The sequence below is a fragment of the Natrix helvetica genome, assembly GCF_964273705.1.
Source record: "Natrix helvetica genome assembly, chromosome: 1".
NCBI lineage: Eukaryota > Metazoa > Chordata > Lepidosauria > Squamata > Natricidae > Natrix > Natrix helvetica.
The window spans coordinates 296,675,640-296,696,031 of NC_138548.1; the positions used below are offsets into that span (position 1 = coordinate 296,675,640).

The following is a 20,392-nucleotide window of genomic DNA, read 5'->3' on the forward strand; positions in this document are numbered from 1 at the left end:
ACCCAAATTGTTGGGGAAAGTATGCTGACTGTAAACCGCTTAGAGAAGGCTGTAAAGTACTGTGAAGCAGTATATAAGTGTAAGCGCTGTTACTACTGCTATCACTTCTCTTAATTGTTTCTGTTGGTGAGCTTTTTTGCGGCATACCACCAACTTCACCAGCTCCTTCCCCACAAGCCATACAGTTCATAGAGGGTGGAACACACTGACAGACTGGGGGCCTCTGTTTTCCAAGTCTACTGCATCCATTAATGTATGTGTGAAAGTTCCTTTGCTTTGCCTAGTTTCCTAGAGTCCATTCTCCACCTCAGTGATATTTCTCTACAACAAAGTAGATCCCAAAATACAACAGTGCAGAAGGCTCTTAGGAGCCCCTATTGAGGAAGCCTTGACCTCTGCCTATTGGTATGTAAACTAAGTTGCTTTCATGCTATATATGGGATACAGAGCATCTGAAAGGTTACTCACCTCTCCAGTTTCAGCATCACCACAAGTGACTCAGAGGGACCACAGACAATCTTAATTATAGGAATGGCCTGTTTGTTTGGATCATTAGGACCAGGGTTCTTAAAGAGTGTTCCAAGCAAGACGTGGTAACCAGTTAAGTGCGCATCACTGTCAAGAAGAGGAATTAATAATTGTTACACGATCACTGAAGCCTTTCCCTCAACAGCAGCTTCCCAAGCAGGAATAGTTAATAGGATATTAATCATTTCTGTCTCTCATTAGACTTTTCTGCTGCTATAAAGGTAAATTCCTTTGAGTACTGCTGACTGCAGTCACATTTATATAGAAAAAATACAGAAGAGATTTGTCACTGTCTTCTTTCAAGTATTTTTTGGATTTCCAATCTAGTCCATCACTCTAGAATTTCCTGATTGTTTCCCATCAAAATATTAACAAAGTCTAAACTGCGTGGCATTTCCTGAGTTCAGCCATGGTGAACTAGCTGCTGCCCCTGTCTTATTGGCTGCCCCTACCTAAAAGTTGAACACTAAGGCTATGCATCCTTCGGACCTCACCAAAGTGCCAGATACTACCCTGTTTCCCCGAAAATAAGACCCCAGATAATAAGCCCAATCGGGCTTTTGAGCACTTGCGCTAAAATAAATCCTCCCCAAAAATAAGCCTTCCCCTAAAATATTTAAACGCATGCACAGCTGGTACCTGCCATTTCCTGGGGGAAAGGGGGAGGACATGCTCCACACTCCCCACATGACCCACCATCCATGCGGAATAGCCTCGCAGAGGCCGCTCCTGCAAACCCTACCTACCATGCCCCTTCTCTTAGTGGCGGCCACAAAAAGAGAGGCAGAGTGTGCCATAAACAGAGACAGAAGTTCCAGCCCTCTCTGGATCAGCTGATCCAGGGGCTGAGGTAAAGGGGCCTCCTGCACCTCGAAAATAATAAGACCTTCCTAAAAATAAGGCCAAGCACTTATTTTGGGGGTCAAAATCGGAGAAACATGGTACCTCTCTGCCACAGAGCAAAGCAGATACCATTGTTTCAGATTTCTGCATCAGCCTGAAGCAGGCATACATGTGCTCTATTAATTGGTGCTATCACTCCTACAACAGAATCTGAGTAATCTTAGGCTTGGATTAGTGAGATTCGAATTCCAGTCCATATTCAGTCATGACATCAGAGGATAATGAGCATATGAATACCACAGGCTCTTTAGAGAAGACAAGGAAGAGATACCACGGACATCTAGTGTCCAAAAATATGCATTTTAAGCCATTTCACATAACTGGCTTGCTTATCCTGATTCAATGACTCCTTCCCCCGGTCTACTTTGATTTACATATACTAAGTATATCTCCTAAATGCAGGATTTATGTCACCCCCACCTAGAACGAATCACAGAATGTACCCATAGCTTGTTTTAGATGATCGATTTATTTATAGATATGTTCTCAGGCTGTTCTCTGGCTGTTAGCAAACCTTGTCCTGTTATTTGGTTCACTTGGGGCTTTACTTCTTGGGGCAGCCTCTACCTTGTGGTCTTCTAGAAGTGAGGCCTTCAACCCTCAGTAACCCCAAACAATATTTCAATTCCTGAGACTTGAGCCCACTTGTCTATCCACTTCTCTCTGTACTGGAAGAAATTGCTCAGCAAAACAACAAACAAACCTATTCGGTTAGTTAAACATACAAAATAGTCCAGTGACTCAAAGCTAGTTATGCCATGGTGTCTGTGAATGACAGCTGTTTAACACATATGCCTATGGATTTATATAACATTGTCTATTACTGTATTTTATTTATAGCCCACTTTTCAGCCTACATCCCCCAAGAGTGCTACCAACTGTAGGCAAAAGATAATGTGTAAAAATCAAAAGAACTTTTTTATTTAAAAAAATGTTTTCAATAGAATATAAAAAGGACAAAAGCATCCAATGTACTAGTGTCAGTAACCTTGTGGCAGAGAGAGGGAGGGAGGGAGGGAGGGAGGGAGGGAGGGAGGGAGGGAGAGAGAGAGAGAGAGAGAGAGAGAGAGAGAGAGAGAGAGAGAGAGATCAAATAAAAAGAAAAATGTTCAAGAAAAGGGAGGAGGGACTTCTAATATACGTTTTGCCAGAACTCTGCTTACCAGGAGGAGAAACACAGCCGGGTGCTGATTACCCACTCCTCTTTTACCAGTGATCCTCCACAGAAATGGACTCCTTCTCTGGAAAGCAAAAAAAGTGGCATATGTCACAGGGGCAAAACACCCCAAAACCTCCCTCTTGGGGGAGTGGGTCCAAGTTGTTGGCAACATGCAACTTCTCAACGGGGCATTCCACGGCTGTGAACTATGTGCCCCTTTCTGGTCTTGGGTAAAAAGAGGTCCAAGTGCACAAAACAACCTCATAGGAACATCTAGTTCAGGGGCCCACCTTAGAAACAGTGAAGGACTGGTCTGCGGTGCCTCTGCCAGTGAAAACAGAGCTTGGGAGGGGCACGTGCAGCCCTGCCGGTTTCACTGGCAGAGGGTTGCAGGATCTCACTGCAGCCAAAAACAAAGCTCGCAAGGGCTGTGGGCGGCCTTCCTGAGCTCCATTTATGCTAGTAGAGGGTTGCAGGAAGCCATCGCAGCCAAAAACGGAGCTTGGAAGCCCGTTTTCACTGGCAGAGCACTCAGGCCTCACCAAGCACCCCTGACACAAGTGATGTCAAACTCACCCCTGTCCACTCTGGCCATGCCCCCCCCAGCTCCCCCAAAGTCAAACGAAACAATGATGCGGCCCTCAATGAAATCGAGTTTGACACCTCTGATCTAGTTGATTTGCAGGGAAGCCCAGAGAAGTTTCCCTTTCTTGCCATTTTTTAATGCGCTGCCAATCCAGAAGACAATGAGTAATAACACTGATGGTTCAAAGTTGCTCACAGGGTTGCGATCTCCTCTTTTAAAAGAACTACTAAGTTCTCTCATCAAGATTTATTCTCTGCTTTGCTGTGTATCTGCAGCCAATATTTTTTGCACCACCTCACCTCCCACCACCAGTCAGATTCTGCTCACCGATTGCGGATACTGACTGTCCAAGGTGAGTTTCCAGGTACGCCTCCTACAATCCGAGCCCGCATATCTGTTCGCTCAATCCTCCTGCCACACTGGTCAAAAGCCACGTTCTCTGCAACCAGGGAGTCAAGTCATGACATATTCTCCTTAAGTGTTTTTTTTTTAAAAGCAATACACTTCATTTCTAACTATTCACGTAGTCACCTGAAGCCAAAGGCAGAGGGAAAACCTATGTACCTGTTTCACTTTCTCATCAAAACTATTTTTCTCACAAAATTACCACAGATAGAATGCCTGGCGGAAAGCTCACCTGGATTCAGCAAATGGGACAGTTTCTTGTCAACAGCTGTAGAAACAAAGCAAAACATGGATTGATGCGCGCACAACTACGTTCCACGTATTGTTTATTTATTTCAGTGCAGTCTCTGAGGTGCCAAAGTCTATGAAGCTTATCATTCATATTCATTGTAGGTGGCTTTTATTTCTACAACATACACGTGTTTTATCCTGAGTGAGTGACAAGCATGCCTCTGTAAATTGATTGTGAGTTGAACTATGTGTGAGCTTTTGTTGTGACATCTTCTGTTTCAAGATCATTTTAAGAAGGAAAAGTGTCTGTCGCACCTTATACAGCAGATAGTAGAAAAATGTTTCGACGAGGTGTTGAACAAGCATTCATTGATTCATTGGGTTTGTATCCTTTATTTTGGTCAACTCAAGGTGGTTCAGAGGTGGGTTCCTACTGGTTTGGATTGGTTTGGCCGAACCAGTAGTAGTATGGCACCCTGGGTCACTGGAACCGCCAGAGACCCATGCCTGTCACGCCTCTGAACCGGTTCCCCGATCGCCGCCACCACCACCGCCATCTTGTTTTTGAGTTCTGCACATGTGCAGAACAGTTTTAATTGAAGTGTGCATTGGCATGCAGCGAATCCACTGCGTGCACGAGTAAACCGGCAGTAAAGCCAGCCAGAACCCACCTCTGATGTGGTTCACATACTTAATGCTTTTAACTCCCATTTTCCCCATAGCAATAACACTTTGAGGTGGGTTGGATTGAGAAAGATTGACTGGGCCAAAGTTCTCTGGCTATATATCATGTCTAAGACAAGACTAGAACTCAGAGTTTTCTGGTTTCTAGCACAGCGTCCAGCCAAACCAGATTTCAGACATTCGTTTGAGGAAAATACTTGGCATTCAGAATCATATGCCATTACACATTCATGACTGTTTCTGAAGCCAAAAAAGTAAGACATGAAATATTCCATTTATTTTTTTGAAAAAAAAACAAAGGAAAACGACTACTTTGCAAGTATGTATTCCAGGGATTGTTAAATTAACATTCCCCTTTTCCCAAACCACTGGCCCTGCTGTGTGAAGTTAATAAGATTGGAATCTACAACATTTGGAAAACAAGAGATGCTCAATTCTATTATAAATATCAATACTTCAATGATAAACAAAAAAATCATATAGTTGTATATTTTAATTCATGTATTTATTAAATTTATATGCTACCCATCTTCCCTCTTGGAAATGGGAGTTGTGGTTGTGCTAAATCAGCTAGACTATTTAATTTATATTGTGAATGCATGCACCACCTATTACTATGTGTTCAAAATTCAAATGCTCAAACAATTTATGTTGCATACAAAGAAACAACTACTGCATCAAAACAGGACAGGTATGCCAAAGCCCTCACTTCATCTGGCCACAAAGAAGTCAACATGGGCCATTACATATAGCATGTCGTTTGGTTACAAGTGTTTTTGCATCCGTATTTTCGATTACATATACAATCACAGATTTTACAACTAATATAACCAAAAACCTCACTTTCATTGTACAGCATATATTCAATTACGATTAATATTTCTTTCTATTCAATAAACTTAATTCTCTTACATTCTGTATGTAATGGATGAAAAGTTTTTAATGCTGTCTTTTATGTTTAAAAATTAAAAAAAATGTGGAAAAAAAAATATGGGCATGAAAAATATTGGCCTCTTGTAGAAAATCTAGGCAAGATGATGACATCTATAGCTGTCTCCCAAGACCAGACACTAAGGCAGCGTCCATTATTTCATTATGAATCAAACTTACCACATGGTTTAATGGCACAGTAATCAAACTGAGTGTTAGGATCCATTGTGTAGCACCAAGGACCATGACTGTCATTGTCAGGGTTACGGCAATAGTTCTGTTCAAGGCGCACATTAGGTAGTAAGGGAAAGAAGTGCCTAAGAAAATTCAAAAAGACTGTTCAGTATTGTGCCATTTTTTTCTGTTTTGTATTTGGGAGATTACTGGGTTTTTCCCCCTCATAAAAGTTACACATAGTTGTCAATGTGTTCTTATGGATGATTCAGACCCTTGAAACCATTTCCATCAGCAGATACTAATTTTTCCCTAAAACTCATCTTTGACTCCTGGAAAAAATGCAGTTTTCCTTCACCAAGGGATATACTATCTCTCATCTATTTGCATACTTCTGACAAACACCACATTTCCCCTCAAAAAAGGTACTACATCTACCTGCTGTAGCTCTTCTCTATTTATATATAAATTGCACTTGTTCATTGTATAGTCTCCATCAAACTCAGCTACCTTGGTCTTTGATAACTGAGTGGAGGGGGTACTTTAGAGCTTTGAATAAGAATTATAATGCTGTGACAATGTTGAAAAATGATAAGGCTGCTGGTGGAGACAGAGTGATAGAGACATCTTAAAATGCAGATCTATTTTGCTTGCAGAGTAGGTGTACAATTTGTTGAATGTGCGAAGGTTGTGTCTGTCTGACAATTGGAAAAAGGCTGTTACTGTTCCCCTGATCAAAGGCAAAGATAACAAAAATAGATGCAAAAATTACAGGGAACTTTTAATGTAAGAGAACCCGAGAAGGAGTTTGCAGAATTCTGATACAAGGACATAAAATGGTAACAATGAGCGATATCTGGTCCTTAAATGATCCAATCACCTTTTCTGTTCTCACTTGTCTCTTTCTTAATCATACATTCACATCATTCAACAGATGTTCTTTCTTGGATGGATAGTCATCATCTTTGTGGGGAAAAGCTGCAATCAGAGGTTCAGCAGGTTCTGACCAATTCTGGAGAACCAGTAGCGGAAATTTTGAGTAGTTCAGAGAACCTCTGACTGGCCCCACCCCCATCTATTCTCTGCCTCCCGAGTCCCAGCTGATTGGGAGGGATTGAGGATTTTGCAGTAACCTTCCCCTGCCACGCCCACAAAGCCACACCACGCCCACAAAGTCACGCCCACATAACCGGTAGTAAAAAAAAATTGAATCCCACCACTGGCTGCAATGGACTATGAACATAGGGCATTTCTATTTTTATGGCCTTGCCCACCACCTTCATCCTAAAGAGAAGGTGGCTTCTATCTCCCAAAGCAGCCATACAATAGGGAAGTACTATTCTAGAACTCCTTTTTTTCAGTAAGTTTTATGACCTCACCAATTTGCCATCATTCCAAAACTTAAGAAAGGGCCTACAGCAAGGGACCAGCCACCATTTTTCTCCTTGTCTTCCATTGAAATATTTTTTCCCCTGACACTGAAAATATTATTTTTGCTAGGTCCGTTTTTATACTTTCATTCATAGAAGTATATTCCATATTATAATTAACATTTATTTCTCAAAAACTTGGCATGGTTACTAATGACACATTTAAGATCCTGTCAATCTTGCCCTCAGAAAAATAATGAATGGGTTAGGTGAGCCCATACTTTCTCTCAGAATCAGGCCAAATTGTTGCAATCTGAGCATTTTTCATGAAGTCTGGATACTAATGGTGTTAATGCTTTCTCCCTGTCATGACCCAGGCTTAAAGAGGGAAGTGAAAACAGCATACTGATAGATTTCCCACTATTCATATACTTACTGGAGTGTGTGAGGGGTTTGTTCCTTCCATTTCTGGCAGGTAATTCCTTTCCGGGTCTTACTAACTGTGCCTTGATAATCTTCCCCATTTCCATAGTAACAGTCTGTGAAAATCAAAGACTCACCTGAGTTCATTTGCCTGTCTACCATGTTTCCCTGAAAATACGACATGTCCTGATAATAAGGCCATGCCACATTTTTTGGTGGGCAAAAATATAAGCCCTCCCCTGCAAATAAGCCCCCTGGACAACCCCCCACCTCCAGCCAAGCAGAGCACCACTCACCAACCTAACGGTATCCCGAAGGTGCCAACCCGCGGGAACCGGGGGGGAGGAAAAGGTGATTGCATTGCTTGGTGAACTTCGGGATACCGCTAGGTTGGTGAGCAGAGCTGTGCCCAGCTGAAGAGGGGGGTTGCCGGGTGGCTACTCTCTTGCGAGCAGGCTCCCAAAGAGCCGGGCACAGCCTCAGGGGCGAATGTCTGTGTTGCGCTGACAGCACAACACAGACATTAGCCCCTGAGGCTGTGCCCGGCTCTTTGGGAGCCTGCTCACAAGAAAGTAGCTGCCCGGCAACCCCAAAACAATAAACCCTCCCCTGATAATAAGGCCCAAGCCATATTTTGTGGGTAAAAAGAAAATAAGACCCTGTCTTATTTTCGGGGAAACACAGTAAGTACACACATTATGTACAAGCATTACACTTTCCAACTGCCAAGGAATTGTGCTGTCCTGGAAGAACTAGAGAGCAACAGATTACCAATCTCTGTTCAGTAACTAATAAGAATCTCTGAGAACCCAAGACTTGCTAGAAGCGGTAACCTTGAGGGGGAAACATTACAGTGAGAAAGGAACATCCTCAGTGACTACAAAAAGTTGGATTAGAGATGGGCTGAAAGAGGGAACAGAAAATCAGGAGTTGGGATGGAAAAATAGAAGCACTCGGTATTTTGCTATAGATTCCCCTTTAATCTCATCAGCTCTGACATATAGAATCCTGGTGACATATAGAATCTTTATAGTCTCTCAAATGTGAGAATAAACAACGGTATTTCAAGCATTAGGAATAATACAGCCCAGACTCCTGTGAGGAGAGTCACTGTGAAAAACCATCTTCTAGATCCCAACTTGGGGCCACCATTCTTACCTTCGGCCTCCACATCCTCAGCACAGCGCTCGATCTGGAAACAGAAAGCTCTAGGCAGGCTGGTCATAGTAGTGAAGCACCAAGGAGCCTCTGAGCCATCAGGATTCCGACAGTAATTCTCACTTAGGTCTCTAGAAGGTAGAAGCAAGGCAGAACCTCAACACCCTCCTGAAGATGGACCCAAATGCATCTGGCTGGCCTCCAACATAAACTCTGTTGCAGTTTCCAAGACTGAGCACTCTGAAAGATTCTTCAGGCTTAATTGGCCCATAGCTATAACATAGCCTGTAGTCATAAGATTCTTTTTTAGACTTATACAGTCTCAGAGTTCTGTAATCATCCAAGTTAGTTTACTATATAGGATTTCAGTCAGTTTCTGAGCTCCTTCAATAGATTGTCTTAACTTTGAAATCTCTAAATGATTTGTTGGACTTCTGCACTAAAATACAGGGAGTGAAATGTAGAACAGGCACTAAGAGGCACAGATATTCAAGTGGAATTTCTAAGTGAAACCAAAGCTCACAAGCAATTTTCAAAGAACATTTTGTTGGAGAAAACCCAAAGGGAGGGGTTAGTAAAGCATTTGGCTTCTTTTCCTTTTTCCCTTTTGAGCTGTAATAAGAATTTCCTTTTTTTTTTAATATACACTTTCTAAAGCATAGGATGCACAGTGTTTAAAGAGAATCAGTTCCGAATCATTTTCTAAAGTTTTATTGTTTATCATGCTGTGCCAACAACAACAAAAAATAATATCCCTTTTTCTTGGGCTGTTAAGTGTAAAACTACTTTTGACAGAAACAGCCTTCCTGCCTCTAATGAAGTAATAAAGTCATACTATGCCCAAGTGTCATCACTTGACTGATTGTCAATCCTGAAGCGAACCTGGCTGGGGCCATCTTTGAGGCTTCAGGGTTGCCACTAGATGGGAGGGGGAGGGAAATAGTTAGCTGGAGTTTTACAGTCAGGTTTTCCTGTGGGAACCAAGGTCATTTCAACAGGTGCCTGGGAGAGGAGGAGTGAAATAACCAAGCAATGGGTCAGCACCCTGATCAGAGTATATGACTAATGACTTAGGGAAAACTTTCTCTTTAATTAGTTGAAAACTATGGGAACTTTAGAGTCGGTTTTCACCCGTTGTGCCAATATGATGTACCAATAAAATTGTTCTTTGAGGAATCTACCTGCCTTGGAGTTCTGTTTTCTGTGGGTGCATTATTTGGAATGCTCACACTGATCTTCAAAACAATAGAGCAAAGGTCCACCTAGTTGAATGGGGGATAACTAGCTCATTCCTGATCTGTAGGGTAGACCAAAAAAGAAGAAACTCTACTTTTGTCCCAAAACAAAATGGATAATCTCATGTAGTGGGATGAAGCTCAAATGAAAGGACTTTTTATGCCCAGCAGCAGGAAACCTTTTCAGAGGAAATGCTTCCATTTCTACTTTGACTATATTTCTGGCAGAACAGCATCACCAATGCATACTTGCATGGATATTTCTCAGGGTGGAAATTGTGTCGGTGTGGTGTCTGTGAGTCCCAGCGTTGGCAGGGGACGCCCGATGTAGTGACATTCACCTTGCCTCGATAGTCTTCTCCTTTCAGCCGGAAGCAGCTGGTTGTAATAGACAGATGTGGATGTTTCTCTGTTTCCAAAAGGGAGAATCCATGAAAATCAAATCACAAAGTGTATCACAAATCCTTCATAGCAGAATGAAAAAAGGATACTACATTCATTCCTGAACTTACATTAAAGAGGCTGGGGGGAAAAAAGGTTTTGGGGATCCAATCTGGGTTGGTCACATTCTGCTAGGGATGGGTTCCCCGAGGATGTGCTCCAGCACGAGTCCAAAAGCTCGGAAAACTAAACCTTTGGCCCCAGTGACCAACCCAGATTGGATCCTGCAACATTTTCCTGAGACACTTATATTCGCCTTCACTCATAATAACATTTTTACTTATTCAAGATTCAAAACTGTATTTAAAATTTAAAAATTTAAAATTTTGGTCTGCAAAATTTAAAAAACTACAAAATTTACATTTTAGTTTTCATTAAGTGCAATCTACAATTACAAAATGGATGAAAGCGACGTTTTCAACTTCGGCAACTTTAAGATGCATGGACTTCAACTCCCAGAATTCCAATGCTGGCTGGGTTGGTGAGGTTGAGAAGCACTGGATTAGAGACCACACTGACTCAGCAAAAAGAAACAAACAAACAAAAAAAACCTCTGCATACATTGTTGAGCACATCATTCCCATCCACCTTTTTTTCCCTATTTATCTGGTGTCCTGCCTTATGTTTCTATTGTGTTATTGTTATGCACATAAAAGGGTTAAGGTTGGAATGAATAAAGTTTGCTGCTTGCAGTATTGTTTTCAGAGGCTCTGGAAAGTTCCGTACCTTTTGAGAGATAGATAACAGAGATTGTTGCTACTAAGGCCCTCTATCTTTTTATCTCTAGACTGTTGTTTATAGCTCTCTCTGTGTGTTTATGTCTGTCTTTTATCCCATTGGCTAGTTAACTGTGTTTAGGTTGTTGTAGATGTATTAATATGTACGTTTCAAGCTATAGTTTTTGCTCAGTGAACTGAGCTTGCTCTGATCTGGATATAGGGACTAACTAGGATGCAAACTGAACTAGAAATTAATCACATTAATTTAACCACCCTGAGGACTTTCACAGTGCATTTTATATATTAAGAGACAGATTTTGTGCATTATAAAATAGTAGCTAAGTCATCTGAAGATTATTATTTTTTCTTTATTACATGTAGCTTTTGCAAATGCATTAAAAGATCATTATTCAGGTTTGTCTCCACATAAGGTTTCCAATTCCCCCTGGTGTCTGAAAAATAGACTATGACTGATCCCTTTGTGATATATTTACAAATAGATCCTGAAGCTTAGAAGGACTTACTGCATTTATGAATGTGACAGAATTCACGCTCTTTGGCACGATCCACTGTGTAACACCAAGGTTGCTCAGAACTGTCAGGATTACGGCAATAATTATCAGCAAGGTGTTTATCTGGGTATCTTTAAAAAATAACAGAGAAAGGAAGAATTTAAACACTATTCTCAATATTGAAAATGGATGTGCTTCATAATGTCAACATCAAAGGAAAAAGCAGATCCTTCTGGTGGCTATAACTGTGGTGTTCATTGTGTCAAATTGGAAGCAGGCTTGTAAGAGGCTAATAGGTGCAATAGGAAGCTGGCTGGTGCTTTATACCAAATGAGACCAAATGAGGTCAGTTTAGCTCAGCTCTGCCCATCTTAATACAATACAATACAATAGCAGAGTTGGAAGGGACCTTGGAGGTCTTCTAGTCCAACCCCCTGCCTAGACAGGAAACCCTATACCATTCCAGACAAATGGCTATCCAACATCTTCTTAAAGGCTTCCAGTGTTGGGACATTCAGAACTTCTGGAGGCAAGATGTTCCACTGATTAATTGTTCTAACTGTCAGGAAATTTCTCCTCAGTTCTAAGTTGCTTCTCTCCTTGAGTAGTTTCCACCCATTGCTTCTTGTTCTACACTCAGGTGCCTTGGAGAATAGTTTGACTCCCTCTTCTTTGTGGCAACCCCTGAGATATTGGAACACTGCTATCATGTCTCCCCTAGTTCTTCTTCTCATTAAACTAGACATACCCAGTTCCTGCAACTGTTCTTCATATGTTTTAATCTCCAGTCCCCTAATTATCTTTATTGCTCTTCTCTGCACTCTTTCTAGAGTCTCCACATCTTTTCTACATCGTGGTGACCAAAACTGAATGCAGTATTCCACGTGTGGCCTTACCAAGGCATTATAAAGTGGTATTAACACTTCACATGATCTTGATCCTATCCCTCTGTTTATGTAGCTTAGAACTGTGTTGGCTTTTTTTGGCAGCTGCTGCACACTGCTTGACAATGGTTTTCAGGCAGAAATGTTATCATATATGAAATGGATGATTATTATATATATTTTAATTTATGTATGTTATTTTCTGCTTTTCTCTATTAAAACTTGCAAAGAGAGTATTTAAAAAAAGATTAGTAAGAGGAAGCCTGATACACTGTGGTGAAATTCGTCTTGCACCTTTTCTTAAAATCCTGGGGCCTCAGTTAACACAACAAAGCTGAATATTGGGAAATTTGGGCATGATAAAGGGAATTACATTTCCAAGGTAAACATAAATGTACTATGAAATGTTGTGCTAGAATAAGTAATTGCCACCAATTTAGCTTTCAAAAAAGATAAAGGATGAAGACTATCAAAGCCACACTATTATACATGGATGCCAATGTATAAAACACAAGAACTAAAGTGCTTCTGCAGGTGTAACCAGTATGCATTTTCCAAAGGTATATAATTCACTTTTGTGGCAACAAAAAATATCTGAACTAGCCACTGGACTTCTGATCTAACAAGGTTCCTCTTACGCTGCTATGGATCCAGGCTGCCCTGGAGATGCTTGAAATTAAACCTGGAAGTGTCTGCGTCGCCACTATATGTATTTCACATTAGTGTGAAAAAGGTTTGTGACAACTGCAAAGTTGTTACTCATATGAGCCTCTGACCGATATTAATAGCTCCATCTCCCATGGATTTCCTTGTGAAGAACCATCATGGCAACATTTCATAGAAAACACACGTTTTCCTGCTGTTTTACAGATTACACAATGGCTAAAATCAGTACTTGTTTGGCAGGTATGGATGCTTGTGAGGGTGCTGCAAGTCCCAGCGTTGGCATTCTGTGCCTGACACAGTGTGATCAACGAATCCCTGATAATCCTCACCATTACATGACACACAGACAGCTGGAAGGCAAAGACAGAGTATTACTGTAAGAGGTATGCAGTAAGAGTCACTCAGAATCTAGTCAGCCCTGCCAAGTTGTCCAAATCAGGAGAATGATTCAACATTATTTTAAAAGATAATAATAATTTGCAAGTCTAACTAATTCCCCCCTTCCTTCCCTCTCATACTTTGGGATTCAGGAGAAGCCAGTATGTGTCTCTTTCTCATATTTTCCCTGAGCCCTGGGCTCCAAGCTTGCTCCTGTTGTTATCTTAGTGGCTTCCGGATAATTTCTCTAAAATCATCTACATGGCTCCCTAAACATCTTGATCGGAAGGTTGAAGGGAAGGTACCTAAGAAAACTAATTTACATGAATGAACTAGACAGAGAGCATGAGAATTCACACATTTTGTACGATCCCAGGATTGAACAAAAGCAAACAAACAAACAATCAAATACATGACAACATTGGACAGAGGGAACACAAGAGACACCAATCAACACACATGCCCCAGCTAACAAAGTTCCATGGGCATAATAGGCCTCTGGAAGGAAAATAGCACTTGGTACTAGATCAAATAGACATATGGTTTAGGAAGGGTCATCAATCAAGAAGATTATAGTAGTTCTCTGATTATCTGTCCCATTGAAAAAGGTGCTGCTTGCATTTTACTATATTCTCCATTTCCTTCAGAAACAAATTTTGAGCATGCACTTAAAAGCCCGATTGGGCTTATTATCCAGGGAGGTCTTATTTTCAGGAAAACAGGGTAATTGCTGGGTAACTTTGGATCGATCGATCGCTCTCTCTCGATTCAGCTCAATTCACCTCACAAAACGGTTATTTTGGGGAAAATAGGAGGAGGAAGGAATATTATATGTCTGCCCCCTTGAGTTATTTATAAAAATAACGAAGATATGCTTTAAAAAACCTTTAAAAAATGAAAGAATGTGTCCCTGATCAATGAATTGTATGGGTTGGCTATATGCAGTTATGTGTGTCCTGCAGACATCTTAAATCAATTACCATGTTCACATTTCTTGATGCCACAGCTTTGATGTCGGGTAGCAGGATCAATTGTGTAGCACCAGGGGCCATGCCGATCATTATCTGGATTCCGGCAATAATTTTCTTCCAAACCATTATATTGGGATGGACGAAATCTTAAGAAACAAAAAGACAACACAAGACAAAGAAATTGATGGATGGAGGATAGATTTATTTTTTTATAAAGGTGATAGATGAGCAGAAAAACAGCAAGAAATGGGGCTTGGGGAGATATTTTTCGCTGTTGTCTACCCTCAATACCATCACCCGAGAACTGGAATAGTAAAGGAAAAGTTTATTCAAGAGAAATGAGAAACAGAGCGAAAAAACCTTATCACCTAATTATGGTTTGGATACATAGGTTTTCTGTTTGTTTTCTTGCCACCTGCATTCCATTTCCTAGGACAGTGTAATGCTGCTCTTGACTGTAATACAAAGCACTATATCCTGTCACTTATAAAGTTAGACCAAGCAAAGTAGATAGATTCACTTATGGACCACATCTGGCTTGCTTGGTGGTGTAGCAATTTTGCACAGAGCACGATTCCCTAAGCCAGCTTTCCAAAATGAGATTCGTTCTGGATCAGAGGTGGGTTCCTACCGGTTCGGACTAGTTCGGCCAAGTAGAAAATAACTCGGCCTGCCACGCCCCTGAACTGGTTCTCTTGAAAGCACCATAGGTGCCGCCATCTTGTTTCAAAGTGCGATCACTAAGCTTCATTGTGCATAGCATTATGACCATAATAAATTATATACATTACTAGCACAGAGATGTATGTCTTATAAGAATCTTGAACATAGGAAGTCATGCCTTGAAGAACTGCCCAATTATTGTTCTATTTTTTCTGAAGATATTATTCAGGGACATTCCTTCTGTCCTACTCTTATTTCTTTCTCATTTGCCTCAGCAACAACAACAACAGCAACAATACAGGAAAGCAACACCTCCCTGCATAGGTAGTACCCACTTCTTCTTATGTTATTTAATTTGTGTATTTATACCAGTGTTTCCTAAGCTCAGCAACTTTAAGATGTTGAGGACTTCAACTCCCAACATTCTCCCAACTAGCATGCTGGCTGGAGAAACTCTGGTAGTCAAAATCCACCCACATTAAAGTTGCTGTGATTGATTTCCACATTGCCTTTATTTGATGTATTTACACATTGCCTTTCAAGAAGTTCAAAAGGCGGCATACATAGATTACCTGTGATCATGAGGAAACTTCAGTTGCCATTTTTGACAGGTTTTTCCTTTTTCAGTCACAGACTGGATCCCTCTATAGTTTGTCCCATCTCCTATGATGCATTTCCTTACATAACCTGTGAAATGATCATTGAGAAATAACTTCTAATGCAAGAAATAACTTCTAATGCAACACTTGGAATACTGCATTCAGTTCTGGTCGCCACGATGTAAAAAAGATGTGGAGACTCTAGAAAGAGTGCAGAGAAGAGCAACAAAGATGATTAGGGGACTGGAGACTAAAACATATGAAGAACGGTTGCAGGAACTGGGTATGTTTAGCTTAAGAGAAAGAAGGACTAGGGGAGACATGATAGCAGTGTTCCAATATCTCAGGGGTTGCCACAAAGAAGAGGGAGTTAAACTATTCTCCAAAGCACCTGAGGGTAGAACAAGAAGCAATGGGTGGAAACTAATCCACCAAGGAGAGAAGCAACTTAGAACTGAAGAGAAATTTCCTGACAGTGAGAACAATTAATCAGTGGAACAGCTTGCCTCCAGAAGTTGTGAATGCCCCAACACTGGAAGTCTTTAAGAAGATGTTGGATAGCTATTTGTCTGGAAAAAAAACGGTATAGGGTTTCCTGCCTAGGCAGGGGGTTGGACTAGAAGACCTCCAAGGTCCCTTCCAACTCTACTATTGTATTGTATTGTATGGTATGGGGGTCAAGTAAGAGTGGGGCTACTTATTTTGGAATGTGGTCATATTTCATGTGATAAGAGCATGCTGTCATGAGTTCAAGAAAAAAGAAGGCCACATATGTGTATAATTTTTTTATTCCTGTACTGTAATCAATGTTCCCTCTAATTTTTTTTCAGTGTGCGTGGAAAAGTATAGTGTTTGAGCGGCACATATTTCATGCCTGAGCACCTGAATTTTTTTCGCTGGGCAGAGGAGAGGGGGCGGGAAAGACCCCCAGTGGCTTGGAGGGATCTCAACATGCTCAATATTGCATGGTGTTCGCTGGGGAGGGGCTGCGCTTTCCACACCCACGCAAGGAACAGGGGAGGAGGGCTGACCATCCGGGCTGGGCGCGTCTGCAGGCACCTGGCTTGTGCGCTTGGCTGGCCAGCCAGCTCCTTTCAGTGAAGGTGAGGCTTTCGCCAAGGGGCAGTGGGTCGCGATCGGGAGGAGAGGGGAGCGGGCAAAGCTTGGAAAGCCGCTCCCATCCCGAAGGAAGGGGATGGGATGCCATACATGCAATCCTAGCACGCTGTGACATTAAAAATCACTGCGTGGCAGTTGGAAACTGCCACGCGGCGTTTTCTTGTCACGTGCATGGCCGCGCGGCCACGCAGCTTAGAGAGAACATTGACTGCAATATGTGGGTCACTGCTGGACTTCTCTTTCATCAGCAGACTGTCTGGAAAGGTTAAAGGATCTTTTGTCCCAGCTGTCCAATCCTGGGGACAATGTGAGACCTAATCTTTTTGAAAAGCTGTGTTGCTTTTTTATCAGATAATAGAGGCATATGGGCTTCTTTGGCTAGGAACAAGGCTCACATCTCTTAGATCTAGGAAGGAAAACACACAAATCCAGGTGCAACAACCAATGTTGGACCAACAATGCTTGTAAACTGCCTTGAGTTACCATGCGCGAATAGGCGTCAATATAAATTTCCATAAATAAATAAATAAATAATCTTGCTGTTTCAAAGTCGCTGATAGGAGGTAATGGGGAAAGTGGCCCATCAGGATTCCCATTACGTTCATAGGACCTTGAGCAAGGCTTTACTCCAAAATCTCGTTCTGTCTGTCCCTTACAGCAAGATAAGACTAAACGAAAGATTTATGATGCTTTCAATAAATTTGATGCTGAGGATGCATTCAATAAATTTGATGCCGATGTCTCCTATAATGACTTAACTATGAAAAAGGGGGGCACATATGTGAACTTTTGCACTCATCATAGCAGCTGTGGCAGAGATCAATTTATTCCAGATGCCCTCCCAGATTTTGAGAGCAAATTGGAGATCAGACAGATACTTAGAGTTACATCAGATATTAAAATGGATACTGATGTGCACTCAGTTAAGCATATTAGGGAACGCAACTTCTATTTGCTTGAGAGTCTATAAATCAAGACAGGAGATGTGTATCTGCTGGAAGGATGTTCTTTCTCCAGTTTTTTTTATGCACAGCCTTTCAGCCATGTGTATCTCTTCTCTCCTTTCAGCAGCCCAGATCCTAAATAAGCATCCCTATTTAATTTGTAGGTCATCAGGCCAAAGGAAGCACAAATATGCATTTTCATTTTCCCTCTCTTGTAGTATAGGTGCTCCCTGGTCTTTCTCATGTTTCACTTCCACACAGACCTTCAACCTACCTTTCTTCTGGTAGAGTTCATAGTGAACATTCCTTTGCAACCGGGTATACGGTGAATTTTGGGTCACAGTCAGCAGTTGGCATCCATAATGCTGCCAGTTGTAGTGAAAGGCTCTGGAAGAAAACAGACAGCAGTCTCATGAGATATTTTTGGCATGGAGAATTGCTTGTTTGCCTAAACTTTTTGACTCTTTCTCCAACTTTCCTGCTCGTGGTCATTGCCATATCTAGTTGTTATTTACTTTGCCTGTTTTTTAAATATACTGGGCATATAATATTTTGTCTTGCCATGTCTCTTTTCTATTCTTCATTTGGTCTTTTTTGCAGACCAGTTTGGACTTTTTGTTATTCAGTAAGTCTTCGTGGTAGACTAATTTCAGTGCATCTTCTTCACTGTTTTTCCTCAACCCTCAAAGTCTCATTCAGAGCTCATTCAGAGCTTGGTGTGTGTGTGTGCATCAATGTATGTATGGGGATGTGTGTGCAGTCAAGTACCCATGTACATGTTGAAGAGACATATATGCATGAAGTGAAATTAACACATAAGACAATTATCACTCACCCCAACATTCTAATAAAGCATATGTTTTTCAAGTAAAGAAGAATTAAGATTCTTCTGGATCAAGCCCAATTCTTGGGGACCACATAAGATACTCATGACATTCACCCTGAAGCTCCTAATAGTTTCTCATTCAAATTCGAACTTGTTCAGGGTTTTTTCTAGACCAAAATCAGGTGCATGCACAAAGTTTTCCAGTCAAAGATGTTGGGCAGCAGCAGGACTAGGAAAAGACTTCCCAGGTTAAAATGACCTTTTAAGGATTCTTCTGAATCTTGGGAAGTACCAGGAGAAATGCCTGCTGAAATTCTGGAGAACTGCTGCTTCTTAAGAGGTACTACCAGCTAAAAAAAAAGCAATGCCTTACTCAAGGTAAAGCAATTGTCTGAGCTTATACTAGTAAATCCTGCATCTCACCTGCCTGAAGCTATGGCTCCCCCCACCCCTCCACCCCTTACCTGCAGTCCACCAAGGTGTTACATTGCCGGGCACATTCTTCTAATTCATTGATCTGCTCCCTACTCTGTTGAGCCAAAGTGATCAGCTGAGTAGCCTTTAGCCTTTGGAAGTCATTCAGTGGAGAACGGTGACCTGGAAAGCATAGAAAACGTCAGTCATTCTAGATCTCTGCAAAGAAAACAGAATCAACTCTCAACAGAAACAAGCATAAGGATGTGCCTCAATAATACTGTATACTTAGCACAGTTAAACCATAGTCTTTTCTAAGAATTTGAGAATTGAATATCATCACTTTTTTAAGAAAGAGGAAATAGAATAAAGAGACCAGCTTAGCATGAACAAAGTTCCTTGGCTCAAATGAGATTGCATGATTCTTATATCTGAGACTTCTAGGCAAAGGACTGGACATTTAACAGATGCACACCAGGTGGACAGGAATCATACATACATAGATGTTTTCCAGTGTGAGGATGGGAAAATATTGTATTTACTACATTTCAGCCTCAGATATATTATTGCACTGGTATTTTTTAAATGCCAAATTGCAGAATGTGTAGCTAAGAAGTTTGAAAAAAATGAGAAGGTTTCAATTATTGCCACAGACATTCAAAAGCTTTCTAACAGAGAACCAGAAAGCTTTACTTAATGAATGGTTGCCACAAATCTGTTAAAGATCTCTTCCTTGTGGCTGTGTTAAAATGCTATCTACCAGTCTCTGAGCTTACAGCAGCAGCCCCCACCTTTTGGGTACCAAACATCAGTTCCAAGGAGAAAGGTTTTTCTGTGGACCAACAAGAACATGGTTTCATAAACTCCCTGCATCCCGTAGATGGGGCTTCGCTTGTTTGTGCAGCCTGGTTTCTGACATGCCCTCGATACAGTAAACTTATTTTTTCTTCAAGTCAGTCTTGACTTCTGGACATGGCCATGCAATTTTCTAGGCAACACTTTTGCCATTAGTTTCTTCCTGCAGCTGAGAGATAATGATTGGCTCAGAGTCACCCAGCTGATTCCCTGCCTAAAGTAGGACAAGAACTCAGATTTCCTTGCTCCTCTTCCAGCATCTTAAAACACTAGACCTATGTTCTCAACCTCAAGCTGTCTGGATTTCAATTCCCAATCACTCTCCGTACATTAGTGGATGATGGAGTTAAGGCTGGGGGACGAGGGAAATTTTGATAGCCATCTGCCAAGGAATGTCTGGTTTGCCACAAGGTTTGTGTGTGGGTGGGTGGGTGAGTGCAGTTAAGTAGACATAGACTTTGTTAGATTTTGGGCAAGAATGGAGGTGGAGCCACTCTTCAAGATGGGATCTAACTGTAACATCTACTGAAAGGTGGGTGAAACTCGCTATATTGTACTCATGGGAAAGCAATGCTTCTAGCCCACTTCAATGGCAACATAGTGGAACAACTAAAT

At 41.4% G+C, this 20,392-nt stretch overlaps 1 protein-coding gene across 1 annotated transcript in view; it reads right to left on the reverse strand.

Annotated features, from left to right (window-relative positions):
• The window catches only part of MST1 (macrophage stimulating 1), a 28,675-nt gene that overhangs the window by 6,584 nt on the left and 1,699 nt on the right, over positions 1–20,392 (reverse strand). The window contains exons 2-15 of the mRNA XM_081936762.1: positions 18,973–19,105; positions 17,957–18,069; positions 15,593–15,707; positions 14,367–14,503; positions 13,238–13,358; positions 11,471–11,589; positions 10,036–10,195; positions 8,552–8,682; positions 7,407–7,509; positions 5,607–5,743; positions 3,814–3,849; positions 3,504–3,615; positions 2,595–2,672; positions 469–615 (exon numbers count right to left, since the gene is read on the reverse strand). Of these exons, the coding sequence (XP_081792888.1) occupies positions 469–615; positions 2,595–2,672; positions 3,504–3,615; positions 3,814–3,849; positions 5,607–5,743; positions 7,407–7,509; positions 8,552–8,682; positions 10,036–10,195; positions 11,471–11,589; positions 13,238–13,358; positions 14,367–14,503; positions 15,593–15,707; positions 17,957–18,069; positions 18,973–19,105 (1,642 nt within the window). The remainder of the gene's footprint in view (positions 1–468; positions 616–2,594; positions 2,673–3,503; positions 3,616–3,813; positions 3,850–5,606; positions 5,744–7,406; positions 7,510–8,551; positions 8,683–10,035; positions 10,196–11,470; positions 11,590–13,237; positions 13,359–14,366; positions 14,504–15,592; positions 15,708–17,956; positions 18,070–18,972; positions 19,106–20,392) is intronic.